Source organism: Lepidochelys kempii, chromosome 24 (genome assembly GCF_965140265.1).
Source record: "Lepidochelys kempii isolate rLepKem1 chromosome 24, rLepKem1.hap2, whole genome shotgun sequence".
Taxonomy (NCBI): domain Eukaryota; kingdom Metazoa; phylum Chordata; order Testudines; family Cheloniidae; genus Lepidochelys; species Lepidochelys kempii.
Genome location: NC_133279.1, coordinates 14556520 through 14580528, shown reverse-complemented (window position 1 = coordinate 14580528; position 24009 = coordinate 14556520). Strand labels below are relative to the sequence as shown.

Genomic DNA, 24009 nt, shown 5'->3' with positions numbered 1-24009 from the left:
GAGAAGTCAGATTTAACTCAGAGCTTGTCTACATGGCAGGCTAACGCAATACAGGATTGTGATTTCTAAAGCACATTAATGTGTTGCATATTAATTGGTCAGTGTAGACCCTACATAAAAGTGCACCCAAAATGGGTATATACGTTAAAGTGCACTAGGGAACCCTTACTGCGCACCAGCAGGGTCGACCCAGACCAATTAATGCACAACTGGTTAGCCCGCTGTAGAAATCACGCCCCTGTAACGCACATTTCCCACCGTGTAGAGAAGCCTTAAAGAATCTAGAGATGGTCATAATGTCGCATTTCCCTTCTATGGGCAATTCCAACATTTTGACGAGTGTTTTTGTTCCAATTCGGAATGTAAACAAAAAATCAAACTGTCCCGCAAAATGAACCCCCCCCCCAAAAAAAATTCACTTTGGGCCAGTCAAAATGATAAAATTGAAAAGAGGAACACAATTAATTGTCCTCCAATGGTAGGATAAGGAATTGGCTTCGTTTCCATCCTTACTTCTACCCTGCTGCTGGCGGGGTGCTGCCTTCCGAGCTGGGTGCCCAGCCAACAGCTGCTGCTCTCTGGCCCCCCAGCTCTGAAGGCAGCGTAGAAATAAGGGTGGCAATACCGTGACCCACTTCAAATAACGTTGTGACCCCCCCACTGCAACTCCCTTTTGGGTCAGGACCCCCCCCTTTGAGAAACGCTGGGCTCTTCTGTGAAATCTGTATAGTATAGAGTAAAAGCACACAAAAGACCAGATTTCACGGGGGGAGACCAGATTTCATAGTCCGCGACATGTTTTTCGTAGCCATGAATTTGGTAGGGCCTCACTTATAGCCTGGGATGAAGTCATCCCTCAACCTTCTCTCTGTTAAGCTAAATAGATTGAGCTCTTGGAGTCTCTCACTCTACGGCAGGTTTCTAACCCTTGAATCATTCTTGTGCCTCTTCTCTGAACCCTCTCCAATCGCGGGCACCAGAACTGGACACAGGATTCCAGCAGCGGTCGCACCAGGGCCAAATCCAGAGGTGAAATAACCTCTCTGTTCCCACTCGAGAGTCCCCTGTTTATGCATCCCCAGGATCGCATGATCTCTTTTGGCCATAGCATCACACAGAGAGCTTGTGTGTAACTGATTATCCACCACGACCCCCACCCCACCATCTTTTCCAGAGTCACTGCTTCCCAGGGACTTCCCAGTGCTGACATGGGGGGCAGCACTCTCTCCCCTTGGCAGGTCTGAGGGGTTGCTGTTTTACCTTCAGGGACGTTACTGGGCTTCGTGCAATCTGAAAACCCAACTCAGCGTGATCCCACGACAAAGCATGGGTCAAAATAACACACGCTTATCTGCTTCAGAACCACAGTCTACATTGGATGGTGGGTAGGAGGTGGGCATGGCACTGGGGAGACCCTGATTTCAGTCTGCGCCTAGCCCTTGTGGGAGGGTGCACATCAAACAGGATGTTGGGAAATTGGGGACGGGTCAGAGAAGAGCGACGGGAGTGATCCGAGGGCTGGAAAATCTGCCCGAGAGCTGGAGACTGAAGGAGCTTGATCTGTGCAGTTTCTCCCAGAGAAGGAGAAGAGGGAATTTGATCCCAGTCTGTCAGCACCTCCCTGGGGTGGAGATTTCTGGGAGCAGAGGGCTCATTAACTCAGCTGACAAGGGCAGAGTGAGAACCCGTCGCTGGGGGTTGAAGCCAAACAAATCCAAACTGGAAATAAGGGGAAGATTTTCTCCAGGGAGGGGAATTGACCCTTGGAAGGACTACCCCAGGTATGTGGCAGATTCTCCATCCCTCAGAGTCTTCCCATCAACATCAGGCATCTCTCTCTGAAAGCTCCGCTCTAGCTCACCCACCAGATGTGGGCTTGAAATCTATGAAGGGGCAGAGTTAAGGGCACAGAAACAAGAAGTGTAATGAACAGTACTCTAGCTTGACCCCCGATCTGGTCTGGAGGCCACTGTCCTCAGGTGACACTCAAGGGTTCAGACATCAGTTAGGCATCCACTGTCATCAGCAGTTAAAAAGAGTCACAGGTATCAAACGCTGCCCAGCAGCTGCAAGCCAGCCTGGAGTAGGGTTGCCAACCCTCCAGGAATTAAAGATCAGTCTTTAATTAAAGATTATGTTGTGTGATGGAACCTTCAGGAATACGTGCAGCCCAAAACTGGCAACCCTAACCTGGAGTGGGTCATTTACTGTCGCACCAAACACTCAAGATCACTTCCCAGCGATAGAACTGGTCTTGCAGAGTCCTACTTCAGCAAAGTGGGGGATTAACGCACGGGACCATAGGGGCCTCGGCCAATCTGGGGCCCCCATCAGAGTGCCGGAACCTGTGTAGAAGTAGGGGGGCCACCTGTGCCAGAACTGTGGCCTTGCCCCCCTGCTCCCCCCCTGCCAGGAAGCCAGGGCTGGGCTGTGGTAAGAGCTGCCCAGGGAGTCCAGGCCCGGGCTGCGGGGAGCCCTGGACATTCCACCTGCCATAGGCCGGGGGCCAGGGCACCCACCATAGGCCAGGGACTGGGGCACCAAGGGTTGGTCCTCAGGCCGGTTTTGTTCAATATCTTCATAAATGATCTGGAGGATGGTGTGGATTGCACCCTCAGCAAGTTTGCAGATGACACTAAACTGGAAGGAGAGGTAGATACGCTGGAGGGTAGGGATAGGATACAGAGGGACCTAGACAAATTAGAGGATTGGGCCAAAAGAAATCTGATGAGGTTCAACAAAAGCAAGTGCTGAGTCCTGCACTTAGGATGGAAGAATCCCATGCACCGCTACAGACTAGGGACCGAATGGGTTGGCAGCAGTTCTGCAGAAAAGGACCTAGGGGTTACAGTGGACAAGAAGCTGGATATGAGTCAACAGTGTGCCCTTGTTGCCAAGAAGACCAATGGCATTTTGGGATGTCTAAGTAGGGGCATTGCCAGCAGATCGAGGGATGTGATTGTTCCCCTCTATTCAACATTGTTGAGGCCTCATCTGGAGTACTGTGCCCAGTTTGGGGCCCAACATTGCAAGAAGGATGTGGAAAAATTGGAAAACGTCCAGCGGAGGACAACAAAAATGATTAGGAGACTGGAACACATGACTTATGAGGAGAGGCTGAGGGAACTGGGATTGTTTAGTCTATGGAAGAGAAGAAGGAGGGGGGATTTGATAGCTGCTTTCAGCTTCCTCAAAGGGGGTTCCAAAGAGGATGGATCTAGACTGTTCTCAGTGGTAGCAGATGACAGAACAAGGAGTAATGGTCTCAAGTTGCAGGGGGGGGGGAGGTTTAGGTTGGATATTAGGAAAAACTTTTTCACTCGGAGGGTGGTGAAGCACTGGAATGCGTTACCTAGGGAGGTGGTGGAATCTCCTTCCTTAGAAGTTTTCAAGGTCAGGCTTGACAAAGCCCTGGCTGGGATGATTTAGTTGGGGTTGGTCCTGTTTTGAGCAGGGGGTTGGACTAGATGACCACCTGAGGTCCCTTCCAACCCTGATATTCTATGATTCTGTGAGAGCAGCCCCCGGCCCTTGTTCCTGCCCCCCTGTGTGTACCACCCAGGGCAGATGGAGGGTCCAGGGCTCCCTGGGTGGCTCTTACCATGGCCTGGCTCCAGCTTCCAGCCTGGCCAGGGGGTGGGGTCTTGGGGGGAAGAGGAGAAGCAAGGGTTGGGGCCCCGTGGCGAGCAGGGTATGGGGTGCCCCAAATGTTCTTTGTGCCCAGGGCCCCAATAAATCTCTCTCTGCCTCTGATAGGATCTGGGGGACCCTGCTGAGAAGGAATCTGGCCGGGTGGGCTGACAGAATGGCTAGGTAACGGGGAGCTGACCTGCTGGGAGCTCCCGTTAAGGGCTCAGAAAGGACAGATGGACCAGTGGTTAGAGTACTAGCTTTCCATTCCCTGCTCCATCACCGGCAGGGGAGCAGGCTCATCGCCACAATGAAACATCCTCTCACCGGAGCAGAGAAGGAGCTTTCGGTTTGACGATGCTCCTATCCAATTCGCCAGGAGAGGGAGGAAGAGATAGGCATGACCATCCCAGCTCCACCCACCCAATAAGGTCCACCCATGTACAGAACCAAACGGGAGGGGGGCGGTCACACTCGATTTTGTGGATGCTCAAAATAACTTTCTCCTTGGGCTTGGTTAGAATGTGCCATGGGGCAAGCTGGGTTCCCCAAAAGAGGTCATGGAAGGTCTCTCTACTGGATGTCGATGTGACACTGGTCATGCTAATCATTGCATGATGCACATATGGGAAAATGTGAGGAGATATAGACTCATCGACTTTAAGGCCAGAAGGGATCATCATGATCATCTCGCCTGACCTGCCGCACGTTGCAGGCCACAGAACCTCACCCACCCACTCCTGTAATACACCCCTAACCACTGGCTGAGTTACTGAAGTCCTCAAATCATGGTTTAAGACTTCAAGTTACACAGAATCCACCATCTACACTAGTTGGAACCTGGAAGTGGCCTGTGCCCCATGCTACAGAGGAAGGTGAGAACCCCTCTAGGGTCTCTGCCAATCTGACTTGGGGGAAAATTCCTTCTGGACCCCAAATCTGGCAATCAGTTAGACCCTGAGCATGTGGGCAAGACCAACCAGCCAGACACCTGGGAAAGAATTCTCTGTAGTAACTCAGAGCCCTCCCCATCTAGTGTCCCACTGGAGATATTTGCTGCTCACAGTCTCAGATCAGCTACATGGCATGGTTGGCAGTCTCGTCATACCAGCCCCTCCATAAATTTATCAAGCTCAGTCTTGCAGCCAGTTCGGTGTTTTGCCCCCACTGCTCCCCTTGGATGGCTGTTCCAGAACTTCATGGTGATCTGTAGGTCTGCAGCTACAAGCAGGTCACTCAAAGGTATCGTGTCTTGAGATAAACTTCTCCAGCCAGGGGGTGGCCTGCCGGAGCCCTGTGTACTGTGTGTTGTACAATAGAAGTCGATCGGCACACTAAGTCAAATGCTAACGAACAGTGGGTGGAGACTGCTGAAGGAAGAGGTAAACAGCAGGACTCTATTTACAGGTGAACCTCGAAGCTCTATTCTGGTATATTTGGGGTGCAGCGAGTCACCTTGGCATCCTTCCACCTTCAAAGAGCAAGCTGCCAACCAGCTTGATCTTATGGAAGGGGCATCTCAGCCAACCTGGTTGCAAATGCTGGGGAAAGGACATGGGGCAAGCCATCTTGCCGGAGATGGGGGAACGTTTTGCGAGTGAGGTTTCCGCTATGATCCTTTGCCCCCCAAGTTCTTACTGTCTAGCACTTGTAGCTCTGTTCTTTGATCATAAACTTATTCTTTGCTTTCACACAGTGAAACATTTTTAAGTGCCATGGGTTACGGAGAGTGGGAAGCCTGACTTGAAGCTTGCAAGCGGGTCAGGATATCTCTATAGCCCAGGTGGTCTCCTAGGAGATGGGAAACCCACATTCAAATCCCTTCTTCACAGAAAGCAGAGGGGGGCACTGAACTCTGGGCCCCCATGCCCCAGATGAGAGGACTAACCACTGGGCTAATGGCCCACCAGCCTTCCACGGGGAACAAAATGCTTTAAGTGTCTAACATCAGAAGATGGCTTATAGAGGAGACTCATGCATGGAAATAGGTGCCTAAGACCCTCTGAGTGGCATGGCGTAGACCACCCCCCCCCTGTGCTCAGCATTTCCTATTACAGTAGCACCTTGGAGTGCCAGGCACAGATCAGGACCCCAGTCTGCTAAGCACTGTAAATTGGTTAGTCTCTAAGGTGCCACAAGTCCTCCTTTTCTTTTTGTTATTTATTAGGTGTATTACAATAGAGCCCATGAACCACATATTTGGGCTGGGACCCATTGCGCTAGATGCTGTACATTGTTATTTATTAGGTGTATTATGGCAGAGCCTAGGCGCCCCAGAGATAGACCAGGACCCATTGTGCTAGGTGCTGTGCATTGTTTATTGGGTGTATTACGATAGCACCTAGGAGCCTCAGCCATGGGCCATGACCCCATTGTGTTAGGCGCTGTACATTGTCATTTATTAGGTGTATTATGGTAGAACCAACTCAACCCTTTCCTTTATCAGCCCACAGCACTGTCAACACCGGGCTGGCACAGCACCAGTCTGGGATACTGGATGTGTGCGAGTTACTCAGAGCAGCTCCTTCCCAATACTGAGACCTGCGTGGCCCTCTCATTACAGGCAGTCATACCGGCGAGAAATTGCCCCATGTGGCTGCTGGGTGCAGCCAGTCGAAGGCTCCACCCAGCCCGTCTGGGTACAGCCAACATTCAGGGTTGCCGGGTCTCCTGACAGCTGGGGCTGTTCTCTAAGCCCCAGCAGCTGGAGTCCTGGGACTGGCCCAGAATCAAAACAAGACCTCGTGATTCCAAAAGAAAGCTTGAAAACATTACCTACATTCCCCTTAAAAGCCAAGAGAAGGCATGATTCAATGCTTTGCATCATCCAGTACTGGGGGAGACCTGCTCCACCCCCCAGCTACCTGTGTGACTCTCAACAAGGCACTCAGTCTCACGCTCTGCCTCAGTTTTCCTATCAGCACAATGGATAGAGTGTCTGTGATTTTTTTTTTTTTTGCCCTAAAATGCCAAGGCATCAAAACGGAAACTGCTCCCAGGACAGGATCTGTCTGGGTGACGTTCCCAATGCCAAAAAATACGGGGTGGAGGGGGGAAAGGTGTGACTGTCAAACCATCCCGACAGGACGGGCTGTGACTGAATTTATCAAGGTTTTTTAATGGGTTGAAAAGGGCAAAAGCAAAACGGAGGCTTTAGAAATGGTTGCAATGAAATGTTTCAACTGACCCAACTCAAAATGGGTTTTTGTTTTCTTTTGTCGAATGAAGAAAAAACAGTCCCCTGATTTTTCACACTTGCTATTAGGTCACCCTACCCCGAACAAAGGGAGTAATAGCCCCTACCTTCTTCTCAGGGGGGTGCAAGGATAAATCGATTAAAGAATGTGAGGCGCCCAGATACCCTAGTGCTGGGGGCCAGATAAGGACCTAAAATGAACGGATGGAATCCGAGGGCAAATAAACAGAAAAAAAGCAATCTCATGATCAAGTCCAGAATCTCGTCACTGACAGCGCTCAGTGGAAGGTGGGAGACCCCCTGCGGTGACTGATGAGAGATAATCTGCCTCTCCCAAAAAACCACACCTTAATTCTCACCTTGCTCTCTTATAATTAGAGATTAAATCAAACCCTGAAAGAGGAAGTTTGATAGTCCCAGCCACTAATCTGTCTGCAGTCACGTACTGTGATAATTCCGGTTATTCCACTCCCTTCCTGAATCTTGTTATGGTTTTGGTTTCAACAGCTTCCTGTGGCAGTGGGTTCCACAGGTCAACTGCACGTTGCGTGAAAAATACAAGTCCTTTTATGGGCTTTGAACTCATAGATTTGTGGGGTACATCTACATTGCAATTCAAACCCAGCAGCATCACGTCTCAGAGCCCGGATCATTGGACTCGGGCTCACAGGGCTTGGGCTATGGGGCTAAAAATAGCAACGCAGACGTTCCCATCTGGGATGGAGCCCTGGCTCTGAGACCCACCCCCCACATGGAGGATCCTGCCCAAGCCTGAACGTCTACATAGCTGTTTTTAGCCCCACAGCCTGAGTCCTGTGAGCCTGAGTCAGCTGACCCGGGCCAGCAGCGGCCGTACTGGGGGATTTTCATGGCAATGTGGGCATACTCATATATTGTAAGGCCAGACAGGGCTCAGAGATCATCTAGTCTGGCCTCCTGCATAATGCTGGTTGGAGAAATTCACCCAGTTGCCCCTGCATGGAGTCCATTCCATAGCCAGCATTTTCCCAGGATGGCATCCGGGCAGCAATGGAAGCCATCGAATGATGGAGAATCCATCAGGGAACAGCTAATCAACCTGCACTGAGAAAAATTGGTGCCTTGTTCCTAACCGGAATGTGTCTATCTTTAATTTCCAGCCACTGGTTCTTGTTCTCTTTCTTTCACGAGCCCATCAGTACCTGTGATTTTCTTCTCGTGAAGATATGTACACACCGTGACCAAGTCACCTCTGGCTCTGCTTTTTGATCAGTGGAACAAATCTAGCTCTCTCCCTCGTGCATGGTGTAGGCGGGGTTTATGCTAAAAAATGAGGTCAACCCAATTACAGTAACTCGTCACTTAAAGTCGTCCCGGTTAACATTGTTGTTACCTTGCTGATCAATCAGGGAACATGCTCGTTTAAAGTTGCACAGTGCTCCCTTCTAAGACCTGCTTTGTCCACCATTGCAGCTAACTGTGGGGTGGGGGGCAGGGGCTTGGAACCAGGGTGGACCGGCAGCCCCCCTGTCAGCTGCCCGCTCCCCTAAGTTCCTGTGCAGCAGCCGCCCATCAGGCTCCCAATTGCCGGCAGTTCAGCCGTCCCTGCCCACACGGCCCTGTGCTGCCCCTGCCCTCTGCCGGGGAGCTAATAGAAAAGGTGGGCTAATAGAAACACGACAGGGCTCAGGGCGGAGGGAGCTTCCTGGCAGCAGCTCCTGCAGTCCCAGCTTGCTGATTAACTTAACAAGGTAGTGTACTTACGAGTGGGGTCAGGATACTTAAAGGGGAAATCTCTCTCACACACACAGGGTGTGTCTCTCTGTCTGCCATGCTGTCTCCCCTCCCTTCGTTCTGAGTGTGAGGCTACATTAACTACGTGTTGACCCTTGGGGGCTGAGCCGAGTGCGAGTTCATCATTTAGCAGTAAGGCATTCCCCGGGAACCACCCCACCCTCTGACTCCACCGCCTCAACCAAGCTTCACAATCATCATTGCTGTGTACAGTATTAAATTGTTTGTTTAAAACTTATACTGTGTGTGTGTGTATGTAGGTAGATAGATAGATAGATAGATAGTCTTTTGTCTGGCAAAAAAAAAATTTCCCTGGAACCTAACCCCCCCATTTACATTAATTCTTATGGGGAAATTGGATTTGCTTAACATCGTTTCGCTTAAAGTTGTGTTTTTCAGGAACAGAACGACCACGTAAAGTGAGGAGTTACTGTCTGTCGTTCAGGGATGTGTGAAAAATCCACAACGCCGAGTGAGGTAGTGAAGCCAACCTAACCCTCCATGTAGACAGCTCTAGGTTGATGGAAGAATTCTCCCATCTACCTAGCTCCTGCATTTCGGGGAGATGGATTGACTATGCCAATGGGCTGACCCCTCGCTGGAGCATTTCAAGTGTAGACAAGCCATCAGGCCCTTCTTCCCCCCAAGTCCTTGTGGCTCATCTCTGCCCCCCCTCTCCGATTCTCCACCTCCTTTTTTCCCCCTTGTCCTCATGCAAGGAGACAGAGCAGAAGGTTCAGGGAGTCGCTTTCGGCAATGGAGAAGGAGCCGTTCCAAGGGTTAAATCCTGCCGGTTTCCCCTGCAGAGGACAGAGGCGGGAACAAAGGCTGGCTTGTTCCTGGGACTCCCTGGGATCCAACCTACTGAAGGCAGGAGCATGAGGGCGGAGGGAGCCACCTGGCTGTCAACACATAGGGCAGTTCCCCAAATACGGCAATCACGTTGACTCACAGGGACAGCCCATTTCCCTGCCATAAAAAGTGGCCCATCCCTGAGGATCCTGAGCTCTGTCCAAGACACAACCGCCGGAGCCTCTTCCGCTCCCGAGGGCCCCACACCAGGAGCTCCAGGTGAAGCAGGGCCAGTCCAGCTCCTGTTGTCGGGATGCCTGGCTGGGGGGTGGCTGGATGGGTTATGGTGGCAGGGTGGAAAGGAGATAGCTGTGGTTTGGAAACTGATGTAGGGTGGTGCCTTGGAGCATTTCACTGTTATTGGGGTGATTATGGGCTGCCAGGGCATCACTCCATTATTGGGAGGATTATGGGGCATCTCTCAGCTTTCAGGGGACAATAGGGTAACATGTGGGTATTGTTTTGTTATTGGGGATGATAATGGGGTGCCAAGGAGCACTGCTGTATTATTGGGGGGATTATAGGGAATGGCAAGGGGCACTCAACGAAGACAGATGGCTTGGTACTTCGGCTGCTCAGCTGGTACATCTCTGGTCTGCCGCTGCCTCCGCCTCCCTGTAGGACCTTGGCCTAATCGCTTAGTTTCCCCATCTGTACAATGGGGATTGTAGCTCTGCCCTGCTCACCAACAAATTGTGGGGATAAATAGGGTAAAGATTGGGAAGTGCTTGGATACTACTGTAATGGGGGCCAGATAGCACCTTAGATCTATTAATTTCTCTGTTATTAAGCTGGTTATGGGGAGTTTTCCCTCCTCTGTTATTGGGGTGACATGTTAGAAGGGGAACTAGTAGGAGAGGGGTGAGCTCAGTCCAGCTCATGGAAATCTTTGTCATCTGGCTTGAGATTTAGTTCCCCCAACAGATCAGATCTTTCCATGGAACTTGTCCCTGGGGGCGACTGGGACCGGGTGAAAGTGGAAGATGCAGCTGAGTTGGGGGAGACTGGGCCCCCATTGCCAACAGATGATCACAGTGCATTTCCCCTCCCCATGTCGGGCAGTGCTATCATCTCCTGGTACAGGCAGGGCAGCCGAGGTGCAGAGAAACCACTTGCTCATGGGAGCCTGTGGAAGAACAGGGACTCAAGCCTGGCTTTACTGAATCCTAAGCGTGCACCTTCCCTGCGAGGCATCCGTCGTCCTCTAGATGCCCATGGCCAACGATTTCCTTTCTATCTCTTTCCCTGCAGCAAAGCCAGTGACTCCGACGACCGTATCCATTGCCACAACTGCCATGGAGCTGCTGGTCATCGCAATGCTGGTAGTCGGGGCAGCCACAGGTAGGAAAAAGAATCACGCAAGAAGCCAAAGTTGGGTTGGGTGAGAAGGTTCTGCAGTTTCACTGCAGGCCCTTTTTTGACAGTTTTAATCATTTGTATTGAGGTAAAGCCTAGAAATGCCAGTCACTGACCAACCTCCTGCTCTCCTGAGCATGCGTACACCAAGCCTGGGAGAATTTTCACGAGAACAGCAAAAGGCACCACCCTGACCCCAGGGCTATTCCTTTGCAAAATTTCAAGTCCCTGCTATCAAGGCACGAGAGCACTTCAAAAAGTGGTTGGAGAATTGTTTGAACATTGCAGAAATGACCTATCATTCCTGAACCTCATTCTTGGAAATGGCTGAAACTGGATCTTTCCAGAGGACGTTCAGAGAGCATGCGTGGAAAATCTCAGCTTGAAGAGTTAAAGTTTGATAGAACAGTTTCAGCCACTGAAAACAGGGTTTGATCATGTAAAGTGTTAGGTAACCAATGCCACCTACAATAGATTATCATCCCTGCCTGAGCAAGCTGGTTTGATATGTAAATTTTGCCTACCCAAATATTCAGCTCAAGCAAATTGTACACATCATCAGCAGAGAACACCAGCTGGCCTGCGACTATCCAATCAAAAAAACAAATAATTATTTCTGCTCCTCCCACCCTAAATAATTTGACTTAAAAAAAAAAAGTAATTGAAACCTGAAACATTCTGATCTGGAAACGCTGCCGCAATGCTTCATGGGAGTTGTAGTATGGGTGCTTGAGGCTCCCATCCTTCTTTACTGGCAACCTCTTTGGTCAGACTACATCTCCCATGATACACCACTCATGGAGAGGGAAGGTGATGGTATTATGGGAGTCTCTGGCTGTGACGCATCATGGGAGATGTAGTCCTTCTGTGTTGCATGGCTTATAGAGGAAAATGGGGCACCAAACTGCAGCACTGCAGAAGCATGCCAACAGTATTTCCAAATAAAAAAAATAAAAAATTTCCACAGGAATTGAAAAACTTTGTTTTGTTGAAACCCTGATTGTCCATTAAAACAGTTTCTATCCATCCCTGCTGATGATGCCCTGGCTAGCTCGTCTGCAGGGATAAGATCCAGGACCCAATGTGTAAAACCACGAGCCTTTCCTCTCTAATGAAAATATCCGGTTCCATGCACCTATAGATTTGTGAGTGCAGTTGGGCAGGAACTAGAATCTTCTGTGAGACATTCTGTGATTTTGAAATTTATTTTCATTCCAAATCAGAACTACACCAACAAATTTTGACATTTTCAGATGAAATTTTCAAAAAAATACTTCTGATCAATTAAAATGTTTAATTTTGATACACTTGAGGTGTTTAGTTCCAATTTTTAATTTGTAAGGAATTAAAATAAATTAAATAAGGTTGTAAAATAGCTAAACAAATTGTCATTTCAAAATGAAAATTGAAACGTTCCATTCTGATCATGTCCATTTCTTTCCAAAGAAGATCTCGTTGAAATAGACATGTTGCCTGTGAAATGTCTCCATTTTGACAAAATGGCATTTTCTGTAGGAAAAAACTGTTCCATTGGAAATTTTCCAACCAGCTGTACTCCTGAGCTTCTATCCTCTGGTGTAGCTATTAGGTAGGGACTCTGGGCTAGTGTGGCATGCACTAGATATGCCAATTTTTGTGGGGAAAATCGCTTGATGACATCTGTGAGAACACAACGCATAGGATAATAGTGCTGCTGTTGGATGTGCAATGGAAGTGGACCATGAATGGTGAATCTAAAGAACTGAAAAGACTATTGGACTATGCAGCTCAGCTACAATATTCTGCCTTTTTTTTTTTTTTTTGCAATATTTGCAAAATGGGCTAGGGCAAAGACTGCAGCTGGAGATATGTATCATTAGCATCCAGAGTCTTCACAGACGCAGTCTCCAAATGCATACCACTTGAGAAAGAAAGTCTGGGAAATCTTACTTGGTCTTGAAGCTTCTCCCAGCTGTGTCTATGGATCATTCATGATCGAAATAACCTATTTCAAAGCTGAGTGCCATCTCAAATCCCAGCTCAAATCACGTTTCAGAATTATGATTCCACTGTTGAATTTGTATCAGGAAGTCAAATAATTGTGGGATGATGTTTTTTCCAAGATCTAAATGAGACCCGTCAAGGCCAGGCTCCAGAAGCCAACTCCAAGGTTGACTTCCACATCAACCTACTCAAATGGTGTGTCACCTCACATGTGGGATATGTGATCAAGTGCAACTGCAGAGATACTGGAGTCCATGATGAATACTCTACATTCTGGATGGAAAACACATTTCATGCCTAAACATTATGCCATATTGTCAGGGTTCCGTCCCCATTCTGAACTCTAGGGTACAGATGTGGGGACCCACATGAAAGATCCCCTAAGCTTATTTCTACCAGCTTAGGTTAAAAACTTCCCCAAGGCACAAATATCTATTTGTCCTTGGACTGAGGTATGCTGTCACCACCAGTGATTTAGACAAAGAATCAGGGAAAGGACCACTTGGAGTTCCTATTCCCACAAAATATCCCCCCAAGCCATACCCCTTTGCCTGGGGAGGCTTGAAAAATAAACAAGGTGAGCACAAACGAGACCCTTGGGTTTGTAGGACACTAAAAACCCAAAGGTTTCAGAGTAGCAGCCGTGTTAGTCTGTATTCGCAAAAAGAAAAGGAGGACTTGTGGCACCTTAGAGACTAACCAATTTATTTGAGCATAAGCTTTCATGAGCTACAGCTCACTTCATCGGATGCATAAAGTGGAAAGTACAGCGAGGAGGTTTTATACATACACACAGACCATGAAAAATATACATTGTAAGGAGAGTGATCACTTAAGATGAGCTATTACCAGCAGGAGGGTCGGGTGGGGGGAGAGAAAACCTTTTGAAGTGATAATCAAGGTGGGCCATTTACAGCACATTTCCAGGAGTTATCAAGAACGTCTGAGGAACAGTGCGGGGGGTGGAAGGGGGGAAGGAATAAACAAGGGGAAATAGTTTCACTTAGTATAATGACTCAACCACTCCCAGTCTCTATTCAAGCCTAAGTTAATTGTATCCAATTTGCAAATTAATTCCAATTCAGCAATCTCTCGTTGGAGTCTGTTTTCGAAGTTTTTTGTTGAAGGATAGTCACTTTGAGATCAGAAATCGAGTGTCCAGAGAGATTGAAGTGTTCTCCGACTGGTTTATGAATGTTATAATTCTTGACATCTGATTTGTGTCCATTTATTCTCTTACATTCTTAAACTATTTCCCCTTGTTTATTCCTCCCTCCCCCCCCCACTGTTCCTCAGGTGTTCTTGTTCACTCCTGGAAATGTGCTGGAAATGGCCCATCTTGATTATCACTTCAAAAGGTTTTCTCTCCCCCCACCCCACTCTCCTGCTGGTAATAGCTCATCTTAAGTGATCACTCTCCTTACAATGTATATTTTTTCATGGTCTGTGTGTATGTATAAAATCTCCTCACTGTACTTTCCACTTTATGCATCCGATGAAGTGAGCTGTAGCTCATGAAAGCTTATACTCTAATAAATTGGTTAGTCTCTAAGGTGCCACAAGTATTCCTGTTCTTTTTTAAAAAACACAAACAGATTCTTAAAAAACAGAACTTTATTATAAAGAAAAAAAAAAAGTAAAAGAAGCACCTCTGTAAAATCAGGACGGAAGGTAATTTTACAGAACAATCAGATTAAAAACACAGAGGATTTCCCTCTAGGCAAAATTTAAAAGTTAAAAAAACCAGGATAAACCTCCATCTAGCACAGGGAAAATTCACAAGCTAAACAAAAGATAAACTAATGCATTTCCTTGCTTTACTTACAATTTTCGTAATCCAGATGTTTAGTTCAAGTAGGGCTTTGGGAGATGTATTTTCCCTGTCCTGATTCCTCACTGACTCGGAGAGAACCAACAAAGAGAACAAAGCAAAAACCTTCCCCCACAGATTTGAAAGTATCTTCTCCCCTTATTGGTCCTTTTGGTCAGGTGCCAACCAGGTTACCTGAGCTTCTTAACCCTTTACAGGTAAGGAGGGATTTTATGATACCCTTAGCTGTATGTTTATGACACATATAAGCCTGCAGTGATGGATAATGTTCTCCTCAAAGGGAAGCATGTTAAGCTTCCATTTATCCTCAGGGGAAAAAAACAGGATCTTAAATTTCATTCATGAAGGACACATAGGCATGGGAAATTGCCAAAGGAACGAGCAAATCTAAGTCAATGGTGAGTATATGTTAAAGATTCCCAATCCACAGACGTTCTGAGCATGTTAGACTGGTTCCTTACCAACAGGGAGAAATCGGTAGCAACTCTTGAGATGGAAGGCAGTTTGGGGAGAAGTCATCACGAAAAGAAAAATTTCATGACACGAAAGAAAGGAAGGAGTGAGGGCAGCAGACTAAGGAGAATGGACTTCAAAAAAGTAGACTTTAAGAAGCTCAGTGAACTGGTACGTAAGATCCCATGAGAAGAAAATCTAAGGGACGAAGGAGTTCAGGAGACTAGGCTGTTTCTCAAGGAGATAATATTAAAGGCACAATTGCAAAACTATCCCAGTGAGCAGGAAAGATAGGAAGCATAGTAAGGGACCAGTCAGGCTCCATGAGGAGCAATGTAATGACCTGAAAATCAGAAAGGAGTTCTACAAAAAATTGGAAATATTGACAAATTGTTAAGGAGGAGAACAAAAGAATAGCACAAGTATGTAGGGACAAAATCAGCATATTTAAGGCACAAAATGAGTTAGCAAGGGATATAAAAAGCAATAGGAAGAGGTTCTTTAAATACATGGGGAGCAAGAGAAAGAGGAAGGAAAGTGGAGGTCCTCTACTCAGCAGGGAAGGAGAGCTAGTAACTCATGACATCAAGAAAACTGAGCTGTTTAATGCCTATTTTGCTTCAGTCTTCACTAAAAAGGTTAATGGAGACCAGATACTCAACACAATTAATATTATCAACCAGGGGGAATAAACTCAAGCCAAAACAAGGAAAGAACAGGTTAAAGAATATTTAGCTAAGTTAGATGTATTCAAGACAGCAGGGCCTGATGAAATTCACCCTTGGATACTTAAGAAATTAGCTGAAGCACTCTCAGAACCATTAGCAATTATCTTTGAGCACTCCTGGAGGACAGGTGAGGTCCCAGGAGACTGGAGAAGGGCAAACATAATTCCTCTCTTTAAAAAGGGGAACAAAGATGACCCAGAAAATTCCAGACCAGGTAGCCTAACTTTGATACCTGAAAAGATACTGCAACAAATTATTGAACCCCAAAAAAACAATCCATTTGTAAGCCCCTGGAAGACAATAGGGCTATATGGAATAGCCAGCATGGATTTGTCAAGAATGAATTGTGCCAAATCAACCTAATTTCCTTCTTTAAAAGGGTTACTGGCCTATTAGATGGGAGAAAGTAGTGGATGAACTATATCTTTATTTTAGAAAGGCTTTTGACACAGACCCCCATGACATCCCCATAAGCAAGCTAGAACAATGTGGTCTAGATGAAATTACTAGAAGGTGGGTGCGCAACTGGTTGAAAGACCATACTCAAAGAGTAGTTATCAATGGTTCACTGTCAAACTGTGGGGGTGGTGTATCTAGTCATGTCCCACAGGGCTCAGTCCTGGGTCTGGTACTATTCAATATTTTAATTAATGATTTGGATAATGAGTGGAGAGTATGCTGATAAATTTATGGGTGACACCAAGCTGAGAGGGGTTGCAAGCACTTTGGAGGACAGGATTAGATTTCAAAATGACCTTGACATATTGGAGAATTGGTCTGAAATTCGTATGAAATTCAGTAAAGACAACTACAAAGTAGTTTTCAGAAGGAAAAATCAAATGCGCAAAATGGGGAATAACTGGCTAGGTGACAGCACTGCTGAAAAGGATCGGGGGGTGACAGTGGAGCACTAATGGAATACGAGTCAGCAGTGTGATGCAGCTATGAAAAAGCCCAATGTCATTCTGGAGTATATGAACAGGGGAGTGCCATATGAAAGACATGGGAGGTAATTGTTCCGCTCTACTTGGCACTGGTGAGGCCTCAGTTGGAGAAATGTGTCCACTTCTGGGCAACCACACTTTAGTAAAGACGTGGACAAATTGAAAGAGTCTGGAGGAGAGCAACAACAATGATCAGAGGTTTAGGAAACCTGACCCGCGAGAAAAGGTTAAAATAACTGGGCATGTTTAGTCTTGAGAAAGGAAGACTGAGGTCGGACCTAAGAACAATCTTCACACATGTTCAAGGCTGTTATCAAGAGGCCGGTGATCAATTGATCTCCATATCTGCTGAAGGAAGGACAAGAAGCAATGGGCTTAATCTGCAGCAAGACAGATCTAGGGTAGATATTAGGAAAAACTTCCTAACTCTCAGGATAGTTAAGCTCTGGAATCAGCTTCCAAGGAACCCCCATCACTGGAAGTTTTTAAGACCAGGTTGGACAAACACCTGTCGGGGATGGTCTAGGTTTTTTGTGGGGGTCCTGCCACAGTGCAGGGGATTGGACTTGACGACCTCTGGAGATCTCTTCCAGTCCCATATATCTATGACACTGCGATCTTGTCAAAACCAAAAGGTTCTGATCAACCTCAAATGGGTTCCCCCCCCGCACTAGAATTTGTTTCATGGGAAATATTGGGGGCACACTTGGCCCCTATCCCTGGCAGCCGAAGCTGCCACCTCCTCAGCTGGGCTTTCGCTCAGGCAGCGACCCAGAGTGGCTGGCATGAGAAGCAGCTGGTCCCGCCCCTTCCGCTCCCCACCCGGGATGGGGGCCGAGCATGCCAGGGGGCAGGCGCATCAAGGAAGAACGGAGCCTCTCTCCCTCCCTCCTGGCAGGCCAAGCAGAAATCTTGGGGGGAGGGCGCTTGGGCCCTCGGATCGCCTTGGGCGAGTGAGCGAGTGGCGGCTCATGGTCATCCTGCCATGGGCCAATCCGTAGGGACATGGCTGCTGCCCACCCCACCCCCTGCCCTGCTTTCAGCTGACGTTTGCCACTCTCCATTGCAGCCCCAGACCCCCAGGGACACCGGGTCATCGGAGGGAGAGACTGCATCACTGGCTCCCGTCCCTACCAGGTGGCTCTCCTGAGGAATGGCCGCATCTACTGCGGCGGTAGCCTGATAGCCCCGAAGTGGGTGCTGACTGCTGCGCACTGCCGCTTACGGAGCACGTAAGTCAATGCAGGGGTGGAGGGAGAGAGGGTGATGCATGGGAATAACGCATGGCCCCAGTCCTTATCTTCCTCCTTGGTGTCCCCCTTCTGTACCCAGGTCTCCCTCTGCACCCCCGAATCCCCAGCCCCGTAGTCCTCCCTTCTTTTTCCAGCCCGCAAATCGTGTTTGTGGCTCCTCTCTGCACCCTCTGCGGTTTTCCAGCATCCTTGTTCAGATGTGCCCACCCCAGCATGGACGCAGCACGCCAGCATCGGTCTCCCCAGCGGCGTGTGCAGAGGGAAACCCACCTCCACACTCGCCAGCGTTAGGCCTTGTAGCATCCCACCAGCGGCTCGTGGGCAGGTGCTCTAGGAGCTGATGGAATGGAGCGGAGCTCCGGGAAATATTTTCCCTTGACTCCAACCTGATGCTCTTGGTTCTCAACGGGGGGGCTCTGCAGCCCGCTGCTGGTTTCACGGGGTCTGCGGCGCCCTGTGGCTGAAGCCCTGAGCCCTGGCGCACCCCGGAGAGCTGAAGCCCTGAACCCTGGCACACCCTGCAGGGCTAAAGCCCCAAGTCTCCCTGTGATGCTCCCCCCTCCCCGGGGTGCAAACTGGAACTGGGGTACTGCTGAGCCCTCTGTTTTACCAGTCTGGGTTCCCTCTCACACTGTGATGTTGTGACAAGCCGCAAGCTGCCAAGCTTGCCCTCACACCAACACCCACAGGCAGGGGTCACACCGATGCTTCCCTGAGTCATAGCAGGGGCCATTAGCCATATCCTAGCTAGAACATCTTCAGGAAGGACCATCAAGTGTGGACAGGCTACTTCCATGGTCCATTGTGAGTTACGCATTCTTTGATGGGCCACTCAACTTGAATAGTCCCTTCACAATGTGCTGGCCAGACTAGAAGCAAACTGCCTTGAGGGTGTTACCCCAGGAGCAAACACATTTGAAATACAGATACATAGTCAATATTCATAACTCCAGATACAAAAATGATACATGCCTACAAACAGGATAATCATATTTAGCAAAGCATACATTTTCCATGGACACTGCACATGACATATGTGGTACAAGATGCATCATAATTATGTCATACCCATATCATAATCATATCACTATGGTGACTATGGGGTGCAAAGTGTCACACACCCCACCCTGCAGCTGAAGACTGGAGCCCTGAATGGAGAGGGGTGGGGGGGCTCCGGAAAATACTCAGTGAGAATTTAATCCCTGGAATGAATCCCTGGTGTTCTGCAGAAGGAGAGTGGCCGAAAAATTGAAAGCGATTCAGGCTGCTTTTTTAGAGCTCTGTAATTACTGCAAATCCTGCAGATAGATCTGTCCTTCCCCTCCCCTCCTTTTCTCCTAACTCTCTTTGTGTGTTAGGATGAAGCTGGTATCTTTGCTGTGTAAGCAGAGTCAGGTTGAGCCCTACCCTGACATCTGGAGGGGAGTTGTGGAAAAGGACTTCAGGAGCTGATCTCGTTGGCATGAGCACACCCACCCCGCCTAGCATGATGGGACTGCTTGCCCAAATGGTCACTTTGGCTGCTGTGGGATCCCCAGTCTCTTTGTTATTGGGGCAGGAGTAATAAAGCGTTGTTATTCTGGTTATGTGAATCAAGGACAGTAGAACTGTACCTGGCATTTTATGACGGAGGGACTTGCCCTCGACTAAGTAGCATTCGGGCCAGGAATCCATAAACTGAGAAAATCCATAAACTGAGAAATATTTCCTCCTCATGTGTGGGACTTTGAGAGTTTGAGAGTCTAAGACAATGTCTTATCACCCACAAGGTGATCCTTCTACTGTCCTTGATTCACATAACCAGGATAACAACCCTTTATTACTCCTGCCCCAATAACAAAGAGACTGGGGATCCCACAGCAGCCAAAGTGACCATATGGGCAAGCAGTCCCATCATGCTAGGCGGGGTGGGTGTGCTCATGCCAACGAGATCAGCCCCTGAAGTCCTTTTCCACAACTCCCCACCAGATGTCAGGGTAGAGCTCAACCTGACTCTGCTTACAGTTGTATTTGGAAAACTAATTAAAACATATAAATAATACGTTAAAAATTGCAATATCGCATGTCGACATTTTCAAAACGTTTCCATTTTCAATTTGAGACTTTTTCTTTCAAACTGCCCTGTTAGTTTATTTTCAGAAATGTCTCATGATGATTGAAATGAAATTTTCTCCCACGACTTTTTGATTCACTGGAAAATTCGAAACTCTTTGACCCAGATTTACTCTTTGCAGTTCTCAGTGCTCCCGCACATTGGTTTAACTTGGTATGAGCACGCCACAGTAACACCAGGACAAGGCAAGAGTAAAAATAACCATGTTAAGAGGGTCCCAAAGGTAGGATGAGCAGATAGCAAGTGTGAAAAACCAGGACACTTTTGTTCAGGGAGGGAGGTAAAGTTACACAAACCTTTTATATTGGGATGATCTCAACATTATTGGAACAACTGGTCAGCCCCACTCAAAAGCCAAGGACAAGGAATTCACGATCTTTGGTGAAAACTGCAGCTTTGATAACATCAAAATGTCCCACAAATTCAGAACGAGTTTACCAAATTGTTCATTTCAGCGTGCAAAACCAGGTGCAAGAAATAGTAGTGTCAGCAACAGTGGCGAAGAATGTGTGGAAGCTCACTATTCAGATGGAGAAAACTAACAAAATGTGCTGTGTACATGTGGCATGAGAACAAAGCATGAGATGTACAGGAACTGGGCCTGGAAATAACCGGACCAACCATAAAGTGCATGATATGTAAAATGGAGGATGCATGCATCAGAATAGGGTTAAACTTGTATATAAAGTAACCAATACTTGTATTCTTTGGATCTGTGGTATGCCCTGTACTCCCCTCCCCGCCCTTGACACAGGACTCTGACCAACTCTGTGAAGTCTAAGTGTATGCCAAGAAAAACACGAGATTGGACGAGACTGGAGTGAAACCGAGTTCTCGGTGAACAAAGTTGATGAGATCTCGGAGACTACCCCAACATCGAAAAATCCATTATTGGCCCAATTCTAGTTGCTTGCCCGATGTGACCTTTGAATTGCCGCCCACTGATCTCTTCCTCTGTCCTCTCTCCATGCAGCTCCCTGCAGGTGCATCTGGGGGATTATAATCTACGAGTGAACGAAGGCACAGAACAGATACGAAGAATCCGCAACTTCTTCGTGCATCCAGAGTATAACTTCCGCCGACATGACAACGACTTCATGCTTCTGGAGTTGGATGCACCAGCTCAACTCAACCGCTACGTGAACACGATCAACCTGGCTACCCGTTGTGCCTCTCCTGGAACACGATGTGTCGTGTCAGGATGGGGCACCATCAGGTCCCCCCAAAGTATGGCATGCTGGGGTGTAGAGGGGAGGGGTTGAGGTTGGGCTCAGCTTGGTGAGGGGGTGGAAGCTCTTTAAGAAGACCTCGTTAATGGGCTGTCAAGGGTTCTTGGCTTCTCCTGGGAGAAATTTTTCAACAGAAATGATTTGTAGTGAGAAATGCAGCTTCGACACCACCAAACTGTCCCACACAGGGGGGAGGGATAGCTCAGTGGTTTGAGCATTGGCCTGCTAAACCCAGGGTTGTGAGTTCAATCCTTGAGGGGGCCATTTGGGATCTGGGGCATAAATTGTGGATTGGTCCTGCTTTGAGCAGGGGGTTGGACTGGATGACCTCCTGAGGTCCCTTCTAACCCTGATATTCTATGATTCTTTTCAGAAAAAAATATTTTGAAAATAGTCAAAACTTTGCATTTGAAAACACACGGGGACACAATGGCTTGGGTTTCTTTCTATTCAAAATGTTTCCTTCAGATGTTTCCTTTTGTTTTCAAAACAATTTAAAAACATTACAGACGTGCTTCAGATCACAATGAAATATAGTATAACTTGAAATACTGGATTTAAATAGAAGGATTTGTTTGACCTGAGATGAGGATTTTTTTCTGGCTTTTCTGTTCATCAAAAATTTCCCTTTTTGGAAAAGGAATGTGGCCAGATCCCAGCGGGGATCAATCGGCCATCGCTCCGTGGAGTCAATTGGGCCAGATCCCAGCTGGGGTCAATCGGCCGTCGCTCCGTTGGAGTCAATCGGGCCAGATCCCAGCTGGGGTCAATCGGCCGTCGCTCCGTTGGAGTCAATCGGGCCAGATCCCAGCTGGGGTCAATCGGCCGTCGCTCCGTTGGAGTCAATCGGGCCAGATTCCAGCTGGGGTCAATCGGCCGTCGCTCCGTTGGAGTCAATCGGGCCAGATCCCAGCTGGGGTCAATCGGCCGTCGCTCCGTTGGAGTCAATCGGGCCAGATCCCAGCTGGGGTCAATCGGCCGTCGCTCCGTTGGAGTCAATCGGGCCAGATTCCAGCTGGGGTCAATCGGCCGTCGCTCCGTTGGAGTCAATGGGTCTATGCCAGTTTACATCAGTTGAGGATCTTACCCTAAGTTTTCTTCGCTTGCACTGTGTACCCTACCCATGAACTGCTGTTTTTCTGTCGTTGCCCAGATTTGTTCCCAGACGTCATGCGGTGTGCAGATGTCTCTAGCGTCAGCCAGGCCAGGTGCCAGGAAGGCTATGGGGCCAAAATCACGGAGAACATGCTCTGTGCTGGTGTGGAACAGGGCGGCGTAGACTCGTGCCAGGTAAGGGGGCATCCCGGAGAGCGGGGTCGGTGCTGGGTGTCGGAGCTCACACAGCTCAATACTCTTTATCTCCTACGACGTGCAAACCTTTCTCAGCCTGCTCCTGAGGGGCCATCGTCACTCAGGCCCTGGCCCCAGCCAGCCTTCGTGCCCCATGAAAGAGCAGCCGATCTGCCCTCCGGCCACACCGAGCCCTAAGGGCTGGGCTTCATCCAGTTCCTGGGCCTGTCTGATCCCCAGCGCAGGTGTAAGAAGCTCAGACCACCTGAACCCATTTCTGCTCTTAAACCCTTCCTGTGTCTGTGTGTGTGCCTGCCGCCCCCTGCTGGAGGGGATGGGCCCTGCTCTGTGTGTGTGTGTGGGCGCTGGGGGCATGGCTGCATTTTGCTCATTGTGCCATGTTGTCTCCGCAGGGGGATTCAGGAGGCCCACTGGTCTGCAACGGGCAGCTGCAAGGCGTGGTCTCCTGGGGGTCCGCTGTCTGTGCCCAGCCGGGACGGCCCGGGGTCTACGCCAATGTCTGCAAAGCAGTCCAGTGGGTGAGGAACACCATAGGGAGGAGGTGCCCCATATTGGACTGAGAGCTCACAGCACGTCCCGCCTGCCACAATAATCCACCAAACACACGCCCCAGCCACGCCTCTCCTCATCTTGCCGCGGCACCCAGGGAGTGCTGATCTGGGTCAGACTAGGATGGGGGCACTGTGGTGGGACCAGCCCAAAGCAGCCAATGGTTATGAGCCAGGCCTAACCAAATCCTGAGACTGGGTTAAAAATGTGGGACTGGTTTAAAAATCATGAATCAGCCTGAAGATTGTGAGATTGCTTTAAAAATCACGAGATCAGCATTAAATGACTGAGACTGCGTTAACAGATCACGAGATTGGCTGAAAAGTCATGAATCAGCCTGAAGTTCACAGGAGTGCGTCAAAAATCGAGAGGTTGTCTTTCAAAATCGTGAGATTGGATTAAAAATTATGAGCCGGGTTTTTAACTGCACTAAATCGCGCCCAGGTCTTTGATCTGGTCTCTTGCATTGGTGTGGGTGGCGTACGTGGGTATAACTGCTCTGACGTCACCAAGTCTGACGTCCCGTGGAGTTCAAGCTTCATCGTGAAGTGCTACAGAAACATAGCTAGAGCAAAGGCCCGCCTGTAGCGTAGACAAACCCTGGGAGTTCATGTTCGGCTGATTATCCACCACAGCCCCCAAATCTTTCTGACAGTCACTGCTTCTCTGGGTGGAGTCCCCCATCCTCTATGTCTGGCGGACATTCTGTGTTCTGAGACAGACGCCATTTACATCCCCACGAGACTCAGGGGAAAACTGCAAGACCTGGCAGTGGTGAGACTCAGCGACCCAAATCTCCCATGAATTT

At 48.5% G+C, this 24009-nt stretch overlaps 1 protein-coding gene across 1 annotated transcript; it reads left to right on the top strand.

The window, feature by feature from the left end:
* Positions 1–10005: 10005 nt before the first annotated feature.
* LOC140902943 (trypsin-3-like) lies at positions 10006–23789 on the top strand. Its single transcript, XM_073323526.1, has 7 exons — positions 10006–10033; positions 10703–10792; positions 17804–17978; positions 21086–21339; positions 22495–22631; positions 23045–23170; positions 23646–23789. Exons 1-7 carry the CDS (start codon positions 10006–10008, stop codon positions 23787–23789), a joined length of 954 nt encoding a protein of 317 aa, XP_073179627.1.
* The last annotated feature ends 220 nt before the right edge of the window (positions 23790–24009 follow it).

Excerpts from the sequence above, each read along its gene's own strand:
- LOC140902943 (XM_073323526.1), top strand. The coding sequence starts at position 10,006 with ATGGCTTGGTACTTCGGCTGCTCAGCTG. Across the intron at positions 17,979-21,085 it reads CACTGCCGCTTACGGAGCAC|CTCCCTGCAGGTGCATCTGG; the intron begins GTAAGTCAATGC and ends CTCTCCATGCAG. Across the intron at positions 23,171-23,645 it reads TCTGCAAAGCAGTCCAGTGG|GTCTTTGATCTGGTCTCTTG; the intron begins GTGAGGAACACC and ends AATCGCGCCCAG.